The 20,139-nt window shown below is 39.3% G+C and overlaps 1 protein-coding gene across 12 annotated transcripts in view; it reads right to left on the bottom strand.

The window, feature by feature from the left end:
• TASOR (transcription activation suppressor) overlaps nt 1-16,890 on the bottom strand; it is a 62,846-nt gene extending 45,956 nt beyond the window's left edge. For 6 of the 12 annotated variants that reach the window (XM_036331853.1, XM_036331855.1, XM_036331854.1 and 3 more), the window contains exons 1-6: nt 16,504-16,889; nt 6,854-6,999; nt 5,257-5,349; nt 4,295-4,367; nt 3,336-3,427; nt 2,486-2,638 (exon numbers count right to left, since the gene is read on the bottom strand). In XM_036331853.1, coding sequence (XP_036187746.1) covers nt 2,486-2,638; nt 3,336-3,427; nt 4,295-4,367; nt 5,257-5,349; nt 6,854-6,999; nt 16,504-16,846 — 900 coding nt within the window. In that variant the 5' untranslated portion in view covers nt 16,847-16,889. Of the gene's footprint in view, nt 1-2,485; nt 2,639-3,335; nt 3,428-4,294; nt 4,368-5,256; nt 5,350-6,853; nt 7,000-16,503 lie in introns of those variants that run through there. The other 6 variants (XM_036331860.1, XM_036331859.1, XM_036331861.1 and 3 more) reach the window with 3 other exon arrangements.
• Nucleotides 16,891-20,139: the final 3,249 nt, after the last annotated feature.

Here is a 20,139-nt window from a genome sequence, read left to right as displayed (position 1 = left end):
CATGTCAAAAGGAAAACATAGTCTTGGCTCTAACTGCAAACAAAGTAGCAAGAGAAATCACAAACAGAGGTAGCCGACCCTCTTCCTACTGCCCATCTGCATCTCCCCTTCACCTATTCACAACATTCATTAGACCAGGGTTTTGTGACTTGCAGACTAGTAGTTTGGTCAACCCATGAACCAGGAGGTTATGGTTCAGATCCCTGGTCAGGGCACAGGCCTGGGTTGTGGGCTCGATCCCTAGTAGGGGGGTGTGCAGGAGGCAGCCGAGCAATGATTCTCTCTCATCATTGATGTTTCTATCCTTTTTTCCCTTTCGCTTCCTCTCTGAAATCAATAAAAACATATTTAAAAAAAAAAAAGAGTGCCCCAGTTTATAAACAAGGCATTATCCTTCGAAGTCCATTCCCTTGGGGTAATGATTTCAATAATGTTGTTGCTCTGAAAACGCCTGGAAAGTTTTTTGAAATACAAACCAGTTTACAAGTTCTGCTAAAAAAAGCCAATCCTATCTAATAACAGAGAAACATGGTAATTAACCGTAACTTTGCTACCCTTCCCATTGGCTAATCAGCGAGATATGCAAATTAACTGCCAGCCAAGATGGCGGCCAGCAGCCACACAGCTGAAGCGAACATGAGGCTTGGTTGCTCCAGTGACGGAGGAAGCCAAGGTTCCCCACCTACCACAGCCCAGCTCTGAGCTCCGGATGCAACAATGTTGAAATTATAGAAGCTAAACAAACTCCAGATACCTGCTTTCAGCCAGCCACAGCCTCAGAGCTGGAGCTGTCTCTCAGCTCCAGTGACAGCCATAGAAGGTAAATAAATCCCAGAATTAAAAAAAAAAAGAAAAAAAGAGGCTGGGAGCTTCAGTCACCCGTCAGCCTGAAAACGGCCCTCAGCCCCTCACCCAGACTGGCCAGGCACCCCAGTGGGGACCCCCACCCTGAAGGGGGTGTGACCAGCTGCAAACAGCCATCAGCCCGTCATCCAGGCTGGCCAGGCACCCCAGTGGGGACCCCCAAACTGAAGGGGGTGTGACCAGCTGCAAACAGCCATCAGCCCCTCACCCAGGCTGGCCAGGCACCCAAGCGGGACCCCCACCCTGATCCGGGACATCCTTCAGAGCAAACCAGCTGGCCCCCTCCCATGCACCAGGCCTCTATCCTATATAGTAAAAGGGTAATATGCAAACTGACCCTAACAGCAGAAAGACTGGGAATGACTGGTCACTATGACACACACTGACCACCAGGAGGCAGACGCTCAATGCAGGAGCTGCCCTCTGGTGGTCAGTGCGCTCTCACTGGGGGGAGCTCTGCTCAGCCACAAGCCAGGCTGACGGCTGCCAGTACAGCAGTGGTGGTGGGAGCCTCTCCTGCCTCCTCAGCAGTCCTAAGGATGTCCGACTGCAGCTTAGTCCTGCTCCCCGCTGGCAAGTGGACATCCCCTGAGGGCTGCCAGAGGGATGTCTGATTGCCATCTTAGGCCTAAGATGGCAATCAGACATTGGGATACAAAATTAGTAATCCCCCGGGGAGCAGGCCTAAGCCAGCAAGTGGTCACCCCCGAGGGGTCCCAGACTGTGAAAGGGCACAGGCCGGGCTGAGGGACCCCCTACCCCCGAGTGCACAAATTTTTGTGCACCGGGCCTCTAGTAATTACTGTAAGTTTATATCTCTTATCTACCAATACTACCCCTGTCCAGAAGGTAATCAAATGAGTCCAGACAAGTTTGGTGAATATAATTTTTGCTAAAAGCCCCCACCAACAGGTCTTGCACACTGAGATTCTTCAGAAAGAAAAAATTAAATTTTTTTATTTAAATATCAATCGGCTGCCTCCTGCACATTTGTAACAAACATTATTTTAATTTAAAAATTACCTTACTTTATAGTCAGACATCATATAAAACACAATGACTAAAATTTATCAATTAGAACACTTTCAAGTATGTGTAGTTTACTGTGTATCAATTATATCTGAGTAAAGGTTAAAAATTAATTCTAAGTTTGCATCTTAAAAAGTTAATAAAAGTAGAAAATATTTTATCAAGTCAATAGTACAAAATAGTATGAATTGAGGTATTTCAAGGGGCTTCAACTCTACCTTGAAAGACAAATAGTATTTTATTAGGCAAAAACTTTCTAGGCCAAGAAAAGCCAAAATTTCTAATGAAATGAGGTTAAGGGCAGAGCTCATACAAAAGAAAAACAAACAAGCAAAAAAACCAAGATGGAAATAACAGTGTTCAGGCAGGGTGAGGTAGGCTAAGGACTCTGAATATTATCTGTAAGTATATATTTCTAAGTTGTCTTGGAAACACTGAACAAACAGCCAAGACACTGGAGTCTGGCAGTAATATGTGGAAACCAGAACCTAGACTGGTGTGGTGGCAGAGGGAATTGAAAATGGGGCATTTTAAAGGATTTGGTGATAAACAGATATTAGGTCATAACACTAAAATGGGTTCAGGTACTTACTTGAGTAAGCTCATAAGCTCGGTAAGCCAAAAGTGATGTAATTCTATTGGCATTCTTCGACACATGACATTCATGCTTTGGTGTTGGATCCAAAGCACTTTTAGGTTCCAAACTTTTTACACCCATGGGGTCATATATACTTTTTATTTTACCCTAAAACAGAGAAAACATTTTAAGTCCACCCAAACCTAATTATTGACTATATAATTATAGAATATTTCTTTAAATATAGATCACCTATAACAGTTTTTTCCTTTAATATCTGACAAAGTATCACCCACCACATTCTGCAAATATTGAAGAAGAAAAAGTTAACCATAAAAAAAGTGTTGTGCCGAAACCGGTTTGGCTCAGTGGATAGAGCGTCGGCCTGCGGACTGAAAGGTCCCAGGTTCGATTCCGGTCAAGGGCATGTACCTGGGTTGCGGGCACATCCCCAGTAGGAGATGTGCAGGAGGCAGCTGATCGATGTTTCTCTCTCATCGATGTTTCTAACTATCTCTCCCCCTTCTTCTCTGTAAAAAATCAATAAAATATATTTTAAAAAAAAAAGTGCTGTTTGAATTTATTTTATAACAAAGAAAAAATTTTATTCACAACACTTTTCACTAGCCTAAATGACATTACCAATATATTATACCCTCCTTTCTTCATTCTATGTTTTTGGAAAGGAAAGGCAAACTCTAAAATACAGTAAGCTTACATCAAAGATGGCAAATCACTCTCAAAAGTATCTTTCTATACCAAACACAAGCAAGCTGTTTTTTAATTTAATCTCCTAAAAACAAGGTCAACTAAAATCCAAATCAAATGTTGTCTTTGATATATGAAATGTAAAAGTTGAAATTACCTTCATTATTTTAAAAATAACAACATCACCCACTGTCCCAGCTTCCAAAGGATTAGCCTGTAACAAATCAGGATACCTAGAAAGATAGATACCTAGTAAAGAGGAAAAAATGTTTTTAATTTAAATTTGACACGAATACAAAAAATACAAATATTTAATCTAATGATAAGAAATAAATGATATGACCAACACCTTTTTAAAAAAATGTAATGACAGTGAAGATCACTTGTATTTCACCAAGGCAAAAATAAAACATGAAACAAATAAAAAATTTCAAAATCTACTAGTACTCGACTAAGACCAAAAAGAAAAAGATACTTAAAATCAATTTGGATAGCATGCAAAAATCAGAAACAAGTAATAAAACTGGTTTCAAATCACAAAACCTAACATCAATCTCCTTTTCTGGGACTATGACAACTAATAAAAGGGTAATATGCTAATTAGACCAGACATCTTCCAGACATCCTTCCAGACAAAGCCATGGTGGCGGGGCCGAGGCAGAGGCGGTTACAGGCGATCAGGTCAGCAGGGGAGAGCAGTTAGGGGGATTAGGCCAGCAGGGGAGAGCAGTTAGGGGGATTAGGCCAGCAGGGGAGAGCAGTTAGGGGAATCAGGCCAGCAGGGGAGAACAGTTAGGGATCAGGCTGGCAAGGGAGAGCAGTTAGGGATCAAGCCAGCAGGGAAAAGCAGTTAGGGGGATAAGGCCGTCAGGGGGGAGCAGTTAGGGCGATCAGGCCGGCAGGCCCTAAACCAGCAGTCAGACATTCCCTGAGGGGTCCTGGATTGGAGAGGGTGCAGGCCAGGCTGAGGAAGAACTCCCCAACCCTCAGTGCACAAATTTCGTGCACCGGGCTTCTAGTACATAAATGTAATTATAAGAATTGCAGTAAAATTAAATAATATATTTTTAAATGGCAACTTCATAGTACACAAATGAAAAAAGAAAAAAAGATTACCCATGGAAGGACTGCCAAGAATTGTTATTTTGGACTGGCCCACCTGTAGTCCTTTTTCACATATGCTTTGAACCTAAATAAACAAAACACTTCATCTTGCAATCATTAATATATTAAAAGTGTGAAAAGATATTTTGTAAATTTGTTTTAAATAAAACCTAAGCTTCTAAACTATGTATTTTTAATGAAATACATATGTATTTTAACTATGTATTTTAACTACGTATTTTTATAGAAATTTTATATGTAAGACAGTTTATGACAAAATATTAATGTGAAACTGGCTTACACTTCCAATGTAACCATAACTGGAATCCAGTTTTGTTTATGCTAGATACTCAGAATTCATATTGCTCATATATAAGCAAACATTTTAGAGTGAATTAAAACTATTTAAAGAGAAAGTAACTCTGCCTAAAAATCTTCAACTAAAGCCTGGCCGGCATGGTTCAGTGTTTGAGCGTAGACCTATGAACCAGGAGGTCACGTTTTGATTCCCTGTCAGGGCACATGCCCCGCTTACAGGCTCAATCCTCAGTAGGGGTGTGCAAGAGGCAGCCAATCAATGATTCTCTCTCATCATTGATGTTTCTACCTCTCTCTCCCTCACCCTTCCTCTCTGAAATCAATAAAAATATTTTTAAAAGAATCTTCAAGTGAAGATGAAAAACTGGTTCCAAGCACATATAACCAACAATAAAGGAGATAATATATTTTAATAAAGGGAAAATTATACATTATCAAGCACATTCTAAACTAAAAAAAAATAGGTTTCGTCAGAAAAAAATGAGCACATTTGAAAAACAAATTACAAAACAATGAAATAGCTTTGCCTCACTAAATTATTTCTTCTACTTGTACATCAAGAAAATGTTACTTATAATTATTAAGTGTACTGCTGAATAAAAAATTAGTAAAAATGAGAACATTCTCAAATTGCTTTTTTTAAATGAATAACTTACCTGATAGCGATCAACCATCAAAAATGCATAGGATTCTGAAAGTTCTTTATCTGAACGGCCATCAGACTTCAGTTCTCTTCGCTTTTCTGTAAACTAAGTGAAATTAAACCTATAAATAGCTCTGTAGCATGTAATTATATTTTTTAAGCTAAGAGTTTCAGTAATTTTATTTCTAAAAAAAACCCCAAAACCTACTAAAGTACAAATTATCTTTTCTCTCCTTATAATTTCTGTGCTCCCATTTTTTTACTGTTTTAATTGGTTTTTTACCTTCACAATATAGTCAAATGAGCATCTAGTATTTATCAATTTTAATTTCTATTAAAATTTTACAACTCCAACTCTCTATTTTTAAGTTCATGTTTTAGTTTTCTTTGGATCACTCATTTTAACATGGTGCACTGCAAAGAGTGCCTTAATAAATCTGTTGAATGACCCACTTCTAAATTATAAACTCAATTAGACAAGAAAAAATGTTTCATTTCTTTATAAGTGTATTCTCAATGCTACGTACATAAAACATGCTCCAAACATATTTCCAGGATAAAAAGCGACTTGGTGTAAGTACATCTGAACTCTAAGTCACCCGAAACTACTGGCTTTTGCTTGTATCTAAAGATACAAGATAGATACATTCAAAATATGGAGCCCATATCTAATAGATTCATATGTAGTATGCAAGCCATTACTGATCTTTAATAATATAATCAGAGAATCCATAGACTCAATTTTCATATAAAAGTAACAAATAATCTATCATAAAATGAAACCACATCAAACTACCAAGGTTTTCATTTTCTCTGGGAGTCAGTAACATTAAAGGTCCTTTCAAAGTTAAATTTTGGTAGCACTGAGTTAACCAACTTAAAAGAGTACAAAATTAATAGTATTGCATGTACATTAGAAAGCAATAAATACATCAAATATTTCTAAACACCTCATTTGCATTACTTCAAAATTACATGTTGGCTTTTCCTAAATCAAAATTCAAAGAATATTCTAATATATACATGAAATGTAAATTCACTATCTAACATGCTTAACTGTTTCCCCCGTTCACACTTTTTTCACTAAGAATTTCAACTAATAAGATAATCCAAACATCAATCAACAGTTGGGGGGAAAATTAAGCATAGCCTAAAAAAAAAAAAAAAATACACACTTGATTTCATTACGCTCCAATTTAGGCATAATATATAGTTAAAAAGATGTCATTTAAAACTAAGTGTTTTCCCTTCCATAATTTGGCTTTCCTAAAAACTTTAGCTTTCTTTTTTTAATCCTCATTCAAGGTCATGCTTAGAAAGAGGAAGGTAAAGAGAGAGAAAAAAAACATTTATGTGAGAGAGAAAAACACTGATGTGAGAGAAACATTGATGGGCCACCTTCTGTACATGCCCCAACTGGAGATTGAACCTAGGACCCAGGCATGTGCCCTGACTGGTAATGGGACCTTTTCAGTGCACAGGACAACACTAAACCAGTAGTCATTCTGGCTGGGCAAAAACTTTAGCATTTCTAAAGAAAAGAAAAATAAAACCAATTCCAGGCTACTAATTGATGCTGTAGAATCTGACAATCACAATTTAAAACATACCTCCTTTTCCAAAAGCTCATTATGTACCAAGCAAGCACATTTGTAGTTAAAATTTGTTACTGAGGTTGGTTCAAGGTAAGATGAATGGAGAATATTTAAAACATCTTCAAATTCACGAGATCCTGGAGTTAATGGCTGAAAAAGTGCTAAAATAAAAAATATTAATTTTAAGATGGAATCTTAAATGTAGTTTCTTATATTTTTGTGGGCTTTTACATAAAATTTTCAAAGGCTTCAAGATTATCTTACTTTGTGATATGCAGAAGAGATACTTATTGAGTCACTAAAGAAAAATTAAAACCAGTTGCCCAAATCCTTTAGCAATAAGCACCTCACATTAAACATGCAAACAATGTTATAATTTTGCAAATCTTAGGGATGCTACATTAGGCAACCTAAATTGCTTAGACTCTCATATGAACTTGCCCATATACTTAACTCCTACTTTATGTTACACTGAAATAGTGGACCATTTATTTCAACAAACTGTTTACACCCTAACTGATAAAGCATAAAAACAGTGAATAAAACATTTAGGTGTCTATAAAAGAAAGTGATTCCATTTGGTGTTTAGTACTACAGTTTGATATGTTGCATCCACTGGCACCTTGTATTATCAACAAGTGGTAGGACATTTATTACAAAAACTTAGTGAAAAGATGTGAAATTTTAGAGTCAAACCTGAATGCAAATATCCTATCTAGCATTTTCTGGCTTTATGGAGACCCTGGGTAAATCAATTACTTAACCAAACATTAGCTCAGTTCTCTCATTTGTAGAACAAAGAAATTTAGCTATCCTAAGTAACCACTATATGCCACATTCCACACAGACAACACATGGAAAAGGTTCTAAGCACAGCATCTGGCACAAAGATAATAAAGGTTTTTATTCTCCACTCCTCCAACTATTCCACACCCCATTGAATTTCTAAAATACTTAAGTCAAATATTCTTAGACCAGTGGATTGCTGGTTTAATAACCTCAAATTTCTACTTTATGCATGAAATAGTTTAACTTACTCATAAATTTCAAATATCAAGTATATATACATATAAATTTTCCCCAAACATAAAAGGAACCACTTATTTTTCACTGTAAATAACTTATTACCATTCTTTCAAAACACTTATAACCAATAAATGTCACAAAATACTTATGAAAACAGTGTTCTCTTATACATATTCCTTTATTATAGGAATTTTTAAAAATTGATTTCAGAGAGGAAGGGAGAGGGAGGGACAGAAACATCAATGATGAGAATCACTGATCAGCTGCCTCCTGCACCCCCTCTACTGGGAATCAAGTCCACAACCCAGGCATGTGCCCTGACCAGGAATCAAACCTTGACCTCCTGATTCATAGGTCAACACTCAACCCTGAGCCACACCGACCAGGCTCTTACACAATACTCTTAAAGATACTATACAGCAACAGCGAATAAGTTGTTTTGACTGTGTTTTCTCTACATAGTTTTAAGGTCATGATGTCAAAAGATATATCCATCCATCCATCCATTCACCAGTCCATATATATTTTTACAAAAGTGTCTGTATGATACAGAATGAGTATCAAATGGTCACCACTACTGTGGGATCACACACTAAAAAAAAAATTTTAAAGGAAGAACATTAACAGTTATAATGCAATAAAGACACTGACTGGGATGAGTAGTAGGGAAAAAAATAAAGCACTCACAAAAACCCCACCCTAATTAGCACTATATGAATATACTCAATAATCTATAATAATAAAAGCATAATATGCTAATTAGATAGGACAACCTTCCGAACTAAGCTGGGGCCACGAGGGAAGCCAGTGCCGGCAGCTGGGGGAAGGAAGGCCTATTCTTGCATGAATTTTGTGCATCGGGCCTCTAGTCTATTATAAGCTCCATGAGAGCAGTAACTATATCTACCTTGCTCGTTACTCTAACTGTACCATGCCAGTAATCAGAATTGTAAGCACTGATATAAGTAAAGGAAAATAAAAGAAAACCTGACAAAGTTTATTCTCAATAAAAAATGATTGTCATCATTTTTTGAATGACAAATTCAACAATTCAGTAATATATAAAACAAAATGAAAGCTCAAAAAAGGAGAAATACATTGTCTAAATTCAAATCTGTTCTATAGAATGTGGTAGGAAAAAACAGTTTTTCTTTGTGACAGTCCCCAACTAAGTAGAGAAAAACTTGGCAAGGAAAACAGCATGTGGACTAGTCTTACAGGCTTTCTTTCATATCCCAAATGGACCAAGCATGATTTAAAATTACCATATGATTTCACTTATATGTAGAACCTAATGAACAAAATAAGAAAATAAGTAAACTAACAAACAAAATAGAAACAGACTACAGATACAGAGAATAAACTGACAGCTGTCAGACGGGAAGGGATTTGGGGGACTGGGTGAAAAGGTGAAGGGATTAAGCAAAAAACAAAACTCATAGACACAAACAATATAAACAGTATGATGACTACCAGAGGAAAAGGGGGATAAGTGGTGATTGAAGGAGACTTGACTTAGGTAGTAAACACAATATACAGATGATATGTTATAGAATTGTATACCTAAAATCTATATAATTTTATTAACCAATGTCACCCCAATGAATTCAATTAAAAAATACTTGGATAGTTTATGCATGATTGATTTGTATGTTTATTTCCCCCCATTGATTTTCAGAGGGGGGGGGGGAGACAGAGAGAGAGAAACATTGATGTGACAGACACATCAATTGGTTGCCTCCCACATGTGCCCCTACGAGGGTCAGGGATCAAGCCTGCAACAGAGGTACATGTCCTTGACCAGAATCGAACCCAGAACCCTTCAATCCGAGAGCTGATGCTCTATCCACTGAGCCAAACTATCTAGGGCAATTTGTATGTTTCTAAACTAACAAAGTGACTTCAGATATCTAAAATATGCCAAAAAGTATCATATGGCTTCAAATTTCTAGGAAATTTTACAAGTCTTCATAAAAGAAATTACTTTCTTAGTTGAGCTGCTCCAACACTATTTTCACTATCAATCTAATCATGAGTAAAATTAAGTTAAATCATATAAATTTATATAGCAATTAACATTTAAGTTATTTTAAAAAAAGTACTTAACATTTCTGTTTCATCCCCAAGTACTGTCCTAAAGAGTACCTACTTTTAAGAATTCAGGTCAATATGCCCTTAAATGTAGTTTAGAAATTTAACTATTCTGTTGTGAATGTGCATTCCCTGGTGGTCTATATTGTCCTTAATAATACTCTAAACACTAGATATACCCTGGTCAACATATCTTCACTTCCTTTACAGATACGACATATACATCATAATCTTAATTTTTTGAGGTAGGAATAATAAACAACCCTGTGACTATCCAAATGGGGAATAGAACATTTTATGTATTAATCATTCATTTCACTTAAAGGAAGTCAGCATCCAGCATTTTGTTCTCTGGATTCTGACAATTATTAAGTCTAATAATTAGTGGGTCATTACTACTTTTCAGATATTATACTAAGAGCTTTACATGCATTACCTCACCTCATCATCAAAATCACCCTATTTAGTTCATTGTGCCCATTTCACAAATGAAACTGAGACAGCTGAAGTAAACTTGCCCAAGGTAACACAATTAATGAATAGGAAAGCTGGGATTCAAACTCAGGCTGCCCAGAGCTCCAAATCTTATATCCTAAACCAGGGGTCCTCAAACTTTTTAAACAGGGGGCCAGTTCACTGTCCCTCAGACCGTTGGAGGGCCGGACTATAGTTTAAAAGAAAGCTATGAACAAATTCCTATGCACACTGCACATATCTTATTTTGAAGTAAAAAAACAAAAACTGGAACAAAAACAAGTATTTGTATTTGCATGTGGCCCGCGGGCCGTAGTTTGAGGACCCCGGTCCTAAACTATAAGTTAAAAAAAAAAAGTGTGTGTATAAGTGCTCAAGCTATATTTCCAAGATCTAGAATATATATATATTCTTTTTCCTCACTTTAGAAAAGTCATATAGAACACTTAAGACATAGGAAATTAGCTATAAAACAAAAAGAATTTGATGCCTAGGATTATGCTATTTCTATCCTCTTATGTGTCTTCTCTGAAATCTTTCTCATTGTAATGCATTTAATAGGGACAAAAGCAATGGAACCCTTTTTTTTTTTTTTGGTTTATAAAGGTTAGCAACAAGAACAACAGTTCTTTCACACATTAAGAAACATGTAATTTTACTTATTTACATGACTTCCTTCAAATGCATGCCAGAATGATGACTTATGAGTTGATTTCTGATCACAATTCACAAGATTTCCCTCTCACAACAAAACTGATTATAAATTAAATTTTATAGGATTAAAGAAGAGACTTACAAAGGCACTTGGAGATTTATAAGTCAGATAAGAAACACTGTATCACAGAATCAGAGCTAGAATCCAAATCTCCTGACTCCCAGTCCATATTATCACTAAATATTTTTCGTTACTGGTAGCATACAAAACAAACTCAAGAATTTAATGTTAGCCCTAACCGGTTTGGCTCAGCAGATAGAGCGTCGGCCTGTGGACTGAAGGGTCCCGGGTTCGATTCTGTTCAAGGGCATGTACCTTGGTTGCGGACACATCCCCAGTAGGGGGTGTGTAGGAGTCAGCTGATCGATGTTTCTCTCTCATCGATGTTTCTAACTCTTCATCTCTCTCCCTCTTCCTTCCTCTCTGTAAAAAATCAATAAAATATATATATTTTTAAAAAAGAACTTAATGTTATATTTACGAAGTTGGAAGAAAAATAAAATTTAAGACATCAAATAATTCCTTAGTCAAAGGAACATTTTTCTGCCCTAGCCGGTTTGACTCACTGGATAGAGCATCGGCCTGGGGACTGAAGGGTCCCAGGTTCGATTCCGGTCAAGGGCATGTACCTTGGTTGCAGGCACATCCCCAGTAGGGGGTGTGCAGGAGGCGGCTGATCGATGCTTCTCTCTCATCGATGTTTCTAACTCTCTATCCCTCTCCCTTCCTCGCTGTAAAAAATCAATAAAATATATATAAAAAAGGAACATTTTTCCACAATTACCTTTACCAATTTATTGTCAATGCTGATCTTTGTGTTTCTATTAAGATTGTGTATATGTAAAAAAAAAATACTATGTACATATACACAAAAACAAGCTAAACTTTTAAAAGGTGGACCACTTTTCAAAACACACAAGTGGATAATATGAAATATACATTCCAATTTAAAGTGACTAATTCATGGAAGAAAAGGAAATAACAAAAAGTCTGGGGATCACATGTGGTCTGTAATTCTCTCTGTATACAACCTCTCTGAAGTCTACTAGTATTAATGATTAAAACTCAATAAATATCCATTTGTTCCTTACAATAATTAAGTTACTTTAAAAATCACTTTTCTTCAGTCTAATAAAACTGCTATAGACTTTAGGAATGGTGTTTCATCTCTAATTCTAGGTTGAACATACTGCAGAATTAGCAATGAATACGCTGGCAGAGATCTACAGAGACAAGTACAAATATGACACTATTGACTTTTTCTTTGGACTAGGGACAAGGTCAAAAAAATTTTACTTCCATTATCTAGAATTTACATGCACCTATCAAACATTTTATGTGAATAACCAGATTCTGTCTACACTTTCATTCTCAGGTTTACTTCTTTTTTTAAAATATATTTTTATTGATTTCAGAGAAGAAGGAAGAGGGAGAGAGAGATAGAAGCATCCATGATGATAGAGAATCATAGATTGGCTGCCTCCTGCACATCCCCCACTGGGGATCGAGTCCACAACCTGGGCATGTGCCCTTGACCGGAATCGAACCTGGGACCTTTCAGTTCGCAAGCTGACGCTCCATCCACTGAGCCAAAACGACTAGGGCCTCAGGTTTACTTCTATGTAGGGAAATCAATGGTACTTAGAACCTAGTCATTCATACAGAACTACTGAAACACCATGCACATTTCCTCAAGAAGGAGACAGCTCCAAAAACAATTACAAATTTTGTGGGAAAAGATGGGAAGTGAGGAGAATTAGCCCAAGACTAGACCAGTATCGATGCAGGTGCATGATGATACACATGCACAAGACACCCATACATGAGCAGTTAATCTTGTGCCCTACAGATACCATTAACCAAAACACATTTTACAGAAAGTGATTTCCCAAAAACTTTGGAGGGAAAAACCCTATCAAATACAATTACCATTTTAACTTACTTTTGATGACCTACACTATTAGATTTTAGAAAGAAGGCAATAGTGAAATGTCTACTGAAAAAATGCAATTCTACAATTTGTTTAAATGTAGAACAGTGCTTTACACTATTATAGAAACCAGCCCAGCCAATAAATAACACAACATATATTAGAGTAAAATTTTACTCTTCCAGTCAATAGGTCATTCAATCGGTCAGTACTGACTAAATGTATTAATTTTATAATGAACATAATCTCAATTCCCCATGGATGAAGACATGCTAAACATTTCTAAATTTAGGTTAAAAAGGAACACTGTTGCCCTAGCTGGTTTCGCTCAGTGGATAGAGCATTGGCCTGTGGAAATAAGGTTCCCAGGTTTAATTCCTGTCTAGGGCACATGCCCAGGCTGTGGGCTCAATCCCCAGTAGGGGGCATGGAGGAGGCAGTCGATCAATGATTCTCTCTCATTACTGATGTTTCTCTCTCTCTCTCTCTCTCTCCCTTCTTCTCTGAAATAAGTAAAAATACATTAAAAAAACAAAGCTTTTAAAAATATATCAGATCAAAAACTAAATAAAACTCATATATTTAAAAAAAAAAAAGTCTTGCTACAGTTTGAGTAGTGACAGGTACTCTACACCTAGGTTCAAACTCCAACTCCACCATTTACTAGCTGTGTGACTTGGGCAAGTTATTTAATCTCTCAGTACTTCACTTTCCTCATCTATAAAATGGGAATAGTACCTACCACATAGTATTGTTGAGATTTAACACATATAAATTGCTTAGAGTAATGCCTACAACTTATTAAACATTATAAAGTATTTGACATTACTTAATTGGAATGGCAGTATTTTGGATGTTACCCTATTGTCAAGATAAAGAAAACTGAGTCAACACGTTACTATACTCACATAGTATTTACCTTTAAGGAACCAAAAATATTCAAGTTCTAATCTTTAATTTCACTGGAAAACATAGCCACAAGAAAAGGTTTTCCGTATTAAAATATGAATGCAACAGAACTATTGATACTTGAAAAGTTCAAGCAGAGGTATCTACTAAAAATGATCTACTACTCATGATTAGTAGACTTATACCTAGCCAAATCTTCTACCTTTCAAGAGATGATTTTGAAATTAATTGTGAAACTCACAGTACCTGCTGCACTGCTTCTGATAAAGCATTTTGTTTTAAATAATGAAGCCCTGGCTGGTTTGCTCAGTGGGCAGAGCGTCAGCCCCCAAAAGGGTCCTGGGTTCGATTCCGGTCAAGGGCACATACCAGTTGTGGGCTTGATCCCTGGCCCTGGTTGGGGTGCATGCGGGAGGCAACTAATCAATGTGCCTCTCTCACATCAATGTTTCTGTCTCTCCTCCTCCTTTCGACTCTCTAAAAAAATCAATGGAAAAATATCCTCTGGTGAGGCGTAGGGGAAAAAAATTAAAAATTAGAAAAAATAAAAATGAAAAGTTGAATTTTTCTACTAAATTCTATCACCAAGCACCAACTGCTCTCAGCTTGGACAGAATAAAGTCCATGGTGGTAAAATAGCTGTTTATTTAATTTTAAAGGCTCCATTTAAATCATTTTAATGATTGCACTATTTGAATAGCTGCTGCTCAGCGTATAAATATTTAGACAACTTAAAAATTACTCATTTCCACTACACATGAAAAAGTCCATTGTGTTATATTTTCCTTATCCACAACCTCCCTGAGTTTGCCTCTAAGTGAAAATGGTAAATATAAATTTTCTCCAAAGAGTATCAGACTCAGGAGAGAAAACAAGTTTCATATTTCCTAATTCCTGAATTATATCCACTTTTAGTGTGTTCAAATACAGCATCTTCACAATTTATCTTAAAGACACAAAACACAGGGCCTCTCAACACTTTCTAGTGCCTTCTCTCATTTCAAACCACTGTGAAAGTTTCTAGGCCAATTTTCTGATCCTATCAAAAGGTAAAAGGTGGTACATCATAAACCATGATATGCCAATAAGCCATATTAACGAGGGCCCATCTGAATTTACTTCCAACCTACTATCAATTGATAAATTAGGCTGGGCATCAACTTTCCTCATATAGTCTATACTCTATACTATACAACTCAACCAGAAGAACTGACAACCTTGACCTTTACAAACATCCTCTTGAACCCGGAAAATATTACATTAACTCATTTAAAAAGTATTTCTAGAAACATCCTCATGCTGGTGGACAAAAGGTAACTTCACCGTTGCCACCACTTTTTTCCCACAAGGATCTTCTTGGCTTTGTCATCCAAACAGAAATTAACAGTATGTGTACCTAACTGAAAAATGGCTCTAACAATTTCAGTTGGGCAAATGGAGTTGGCTATGCACATGGAAAGAAGCACATGCTTCATTCCAGATCCTGTCTTTACTAAATTAGAAATGTTTTCTATAAATAATTTCCTCTATTTTCCTAAGTAAATCATGACAAACTGAACCACGCAGTAAATAAAAAAGAGGGTTTAAATCCAGAACATCCCAAATCACTGGCTAGTCAAAAATATAGTGCTATAATAGAAAACAGTAATTCTGATCTCCATTAAAACGTGTCACAAATATGGCAGTAAGTTTAAAAAAAAAAAAAAAAAAAAGGGTAAACGTAGTTCATCTCACTGTTCCCATATTGGCTCCAAAAACTTGACTGGATTTTTTTTTTTATCTGAAGTTCTCAGATGCAATATCAAATTGGTGACTCTTGGGCATAAGCTAACCTCTCCCTATTTTTTTCCCTAGGGAAGTTACTGCACCAAGAGCCTACCTTCCCATTCTTCTCAAATACAATATAAAAATGCACTGAAGTTTGGATTTAAAGGGAGAGAGAGTGAGAGAGAGAGGCCTATTTAACCAAACGCTTCAAAAAACAAGAAAAAAAAATCTACATGGAAATGAAGTGTGATGGAAAAGAGCAGTGTGCATGAATCACATCTAAGGGAAGACGCTGACATCCGGCCCATTTCAAGGAGACACATAAGAGCTGAAGAACTTCCACAGGGAGAAGCACTGGAGATCCTCTGAACAACGCACGGCCTGGGAGAAAGCTCCAGAATCCAGGGCCACGGGCTACTTCCACAGTGAGACTTCTCAGAAGCATCCTGAGGAGGCACACCGGCTTCTCTGCCTTCGGGGGCTGGTGTGGAGGGAGGGGCCCCGAGCACCATCTTTTCTTTACAGAAACGCTTCAAACCTGAGCTGCTTCCAGCTTCCACGGGGAGAGGGGGAGAGGGGGAGCGGAGGAGCGTGGCGCCCCCGCTTGCCTCTCGCCCCGAAGCGCAGCGGCTGGGCGGCCGGCGCTGCCTGCGTGTTTACGTCTCGGATGGGTGTGGGAAGAGGAGACGAGAGATTCTAATGGAAAGATGGAGGGGAGAGAGGAAGAGGGGTTGGGGGAGAGGGAAGCACCACCTTTCTTTTCTCTGCTCTTCCTGGGGATCTGAAAAATCCTCCTAACGGGTCTTTCGGGCTCTTCGGGGCCTTTGGGGAGAGCGGCCGCGCCCGCGCCCGCCTCAGCCGAGTCCCGAGGCTGCTCTTGGCTGACGCTCGCGGTGGCCTCGGTCGCCGTCTCCTCGGGCGCGGCGCCGCCGCCGCCGGACTCCCAGATGCTGGGGCCGCCGCCGCCGCCGCCATTTTGTGGGGAAGACTCGGGCTGCGGAAGGCCCCGCTTCATCTCCTCGTCGCCGCCGCCGCCGCCACTTTCGCAGCTCGAGGTCGTCGGCGGAGTGGCTTCCGTCTCCGCAGCAGTCGCCATCGCGCCGGCCCAGGAAGCTTCTGCCAACAAGGTGAAGGGGGTGGGGGGAAAGGGGCGGCGGGCCGGCCTGGCCGCCTAGCTGCTCTCAGCCCACCCTCACCCTCCCCGCCCTGTGGCCTTGGGCCGCGTTCCTGACCCAGGAGCCTCTCGAGGGCCCCAACCGTGCCGCCCGGCCCCACGAGCCGCTCCTCGCGCGCGCAGTCCTTCGCCGGCCCCCGCCACTCAACGTGCTCGCGTCTGAGCTGGGAGGAGGCGGGGTCCTCGTGGGCCGCTCCGCCAATGGGGGCGCGGCGCCCACCTCCGCGGGCGCCGATACGACGGCGCCGGGGGGCGGGGCCTCGGGCGCTGGAGCCCGCCAAAAGGGGCAACCGCAACGCCCCGCGAGTACCTCGACGCCCGCCGGCCGCGGGGGGGGGGGGGGGGGCCTCAGGGCGAACTGCCCGTGCTGAGGCCGCGCCGACCAGCGCTGCGGGTCATGGAGGCGCGTCCGGCCAGGTGTCTCCTATTTTGAAAGAAAACTACCTTCCTTGTCTGCGCAGGCGTCACACCAGCCAAAACGGGACTCGAGCAGCGGGTGGGGAATGACCCACCCTGTGGAACAGCTGCGATCGAATAGAAGCCTGTAGAGGAGATAAGGACGAGCTGCAGCACCGGAGCCTGAACGCCTCCGGCAAAGCCTCACCCGACTTCAGCCCGGTGCCAGTCCCACTGGATCGTGCCTCTTTACAGTTGATTACTTCCACCAGCCCCCCACTCTTTTATCTTTTTAAAAAATATTATCTTTTTAAGAGCGAGAGGGAGAGAGAAACATCAATAATAACAGAATTTTCGATCGGCTGTCTCCTGCATGCCCCTCACTGGGGATCGAGCCTGCAACCCGGGCATGTGCCCCACCTGGCAATGGAACCCTGACCTCCTGGTTCATGGGTCAGTGCTCAACGACTGGGCCCCACTCTTTTATCTTAAGGAGTTAGAAGCGGTTGTACGCCTCCCGCAAGCAGCCAATACCTGGGATCCTTTGGTATGACGTCAGCCTAGTGTTTACAGGATTTTGTTCTGGTGAGCCTGAGGGCTGCTGACTTAAATGTTTTTCCTTTGGTGTCTTTGGTTTCCTAGGGTGAGTGTATCCTGAAGAAAAATATATTCATTTGTAGCCACATTAAAAAATCTACAGCGCCCTAACCAGTTTGGCTCAGTGGATAGAGCGTTGGCCTGCGGACTCAAGGGTCCCAGGTTCGATTCCAGCCAAGGGCATGTACCTTGGTTGCGGGCACTTCCCCAGTAGGGGGTGTGCAGGAGGCAGCTGATCGATGTTTCTCTCTCATCGGTGTTTCTGACTCTCTATCCCTCTCCCGTCCTCTCTGTAAAAAAAAATAAAAAATAAAAATTTCAATAAAATATATTACAATAAAAAAATATATAGCAAGTGATACTTGAAAATAGTCAAGTGGAATGCCTTTTGAATAGTTTTTGCTGACTAGGTTGAAACCACTATCACTGAGTACAGACAGTATTTTCTGGTTGCTTTCTATATGCTAGGCACTGGACAAGACGAGTTACATCATCCTCATTTAATCCTCACAATAACTACCAGGGAGATACCATAGGTATACCTTGCTTGATTGAGCTTCACAGATGTTGCTTTTTTTTTTTTTTTTTTTTTTTTACAAACTGAAGACCAGTCTCTCCACCTGCAAAATGATTACAACTGACTTTATTAAGGTAATCTGGAACCGGTATATCTGTGCTATGCCGGTGTTATGCACAATTTAAAATACGGATTTTTAAAAGTATTTCAAGACCTTGAACGAAATGAAGTTATGAAAATCAGAACTTGAAGTCAGGTCTGTTTAACTCCATCACAAAGTCCTTACACTTGACTACTTCTCCAAGACCTGATCTTGACAGCACCTGTGCACCTTTATGCATTATGGATGAAGACATGAGGATTGACACCTAGTTCAGTCTCCTGGCAGCAAGATCAGGATTGGAACCCCAAGTCTCAATTCTCAAACTCCAGCGGTCTCCCAAGGAGATGACTGACCAAACCTATAATTATAACAAAATTCTAGGCCAGGGGTGGGGAATGTTCACCTCTCGGGCCATATAAGGTCCGGGAAATCCTTTGGTCTGGCCCTGCCAAAGCATTAGGGGTGAGTTAGTTAAATGTTTGACCAAATATAGCAGGCTAATTTTTAAGATGATTATTTTGTAGGGCCAGCAAATGATGTCAGAAATATCCAAATGGCCCTTGGCAGAAAAAAATGGCTCCCCACCTCTGCTCTAGGCCTTGCTACTTAAAGAACATCCTCAAGATCAACATCAAAGTTGAATTCCAATGTCCTGTGATAAACATCCCTGTTTAACAGCCTATATGGAAAAGCTACTCATGGTTTGCCCCACCTATTTGAATCAGCTGAGTAAATGGAAGGATATTTGAATCAACTGAGTAAATGGAAGGACAATGAGTGTAATAAAACAATTATTCCTTTTAGTAAACAGTTCATGTAAAAACATGAAAAAATACTGATGAAAACATGAGCTATATTGAAACAAAATGTTCATTATTTTAAGATAAAAGTGACTTTAAATTTGGAGGAAGAGGCACTTTACTTGATATAAAAGAGGCTACAGAAGATCAGAAACAAATGTTGAGGTCTCTGAACATTTTTGTTGGTTTATTAAAAGTATCCCTAAAAGCTAATTTTATCAGATTAAAAGATAATAAATATGAACTAGTTGCATACTGGTGCCACTACTCAATCAAGGTAATCCTCATTTGTTTATCAACAGCCAGCCTGGAAGGTAGAAATCCTAGGCCAGGGGTGGGCAAACTTTTTGACTCGAGGGCCACAATGGGTTCTTAAACTAGACCGGAGGGCCGGAACAAAAGCATGGATGGAGTGTTTGTGTGAACTAATATAAATTCAAAGTAAACATCATTACATAAAAGGGTACGGTCTTTTTGTTTTTTTAGTTTTATTCATTTCAAACGGGCTGGATCCGGCCAGCAGGCCGTAGTTTGCCCATGGCTGTCCTAGGCTATGCATAAAGCAAACACACCAGTTGGTGGTAAAGGGTACCTAAAACTAAGACTAGAGAACCAGTAGTCTTCCACAGAGACTACATCTTAAATTTTGTGATGATAAAAATTTTATATTACAAATCATTTATTTAAAATTTTTTTAATGAATCAGTATTATACATTATAAGGTATAAGAAAATTGGAAATCTCTAACATAATTTTAACTACATAGTCAATTATCATAGATAGCAAAAAAATTCAGGTTCTG

Source organism: Myotis myotis, unplaced genomic scaffold (assembly GCF_014108235.1).
Source record: "Myotis myotis isolate mMyoMyo1 unplaced genomic scaffold, mMyoMyo1.p scaffold_m19_p_13, whole genome shotgun sequence".
NCBI classification, from domain to species: domain Eukaryota; kingdom Metazoa; phylum Chordata; class Mammalia; order Chiroptera; family Vespertilionidae; genus Myotis; species Myotis myotis.
The sequence above is the reverse complement of the archived record's forward strand: the minus strand, read 5'-3'. Positions and strand labels throughout refer to the sequence as shown.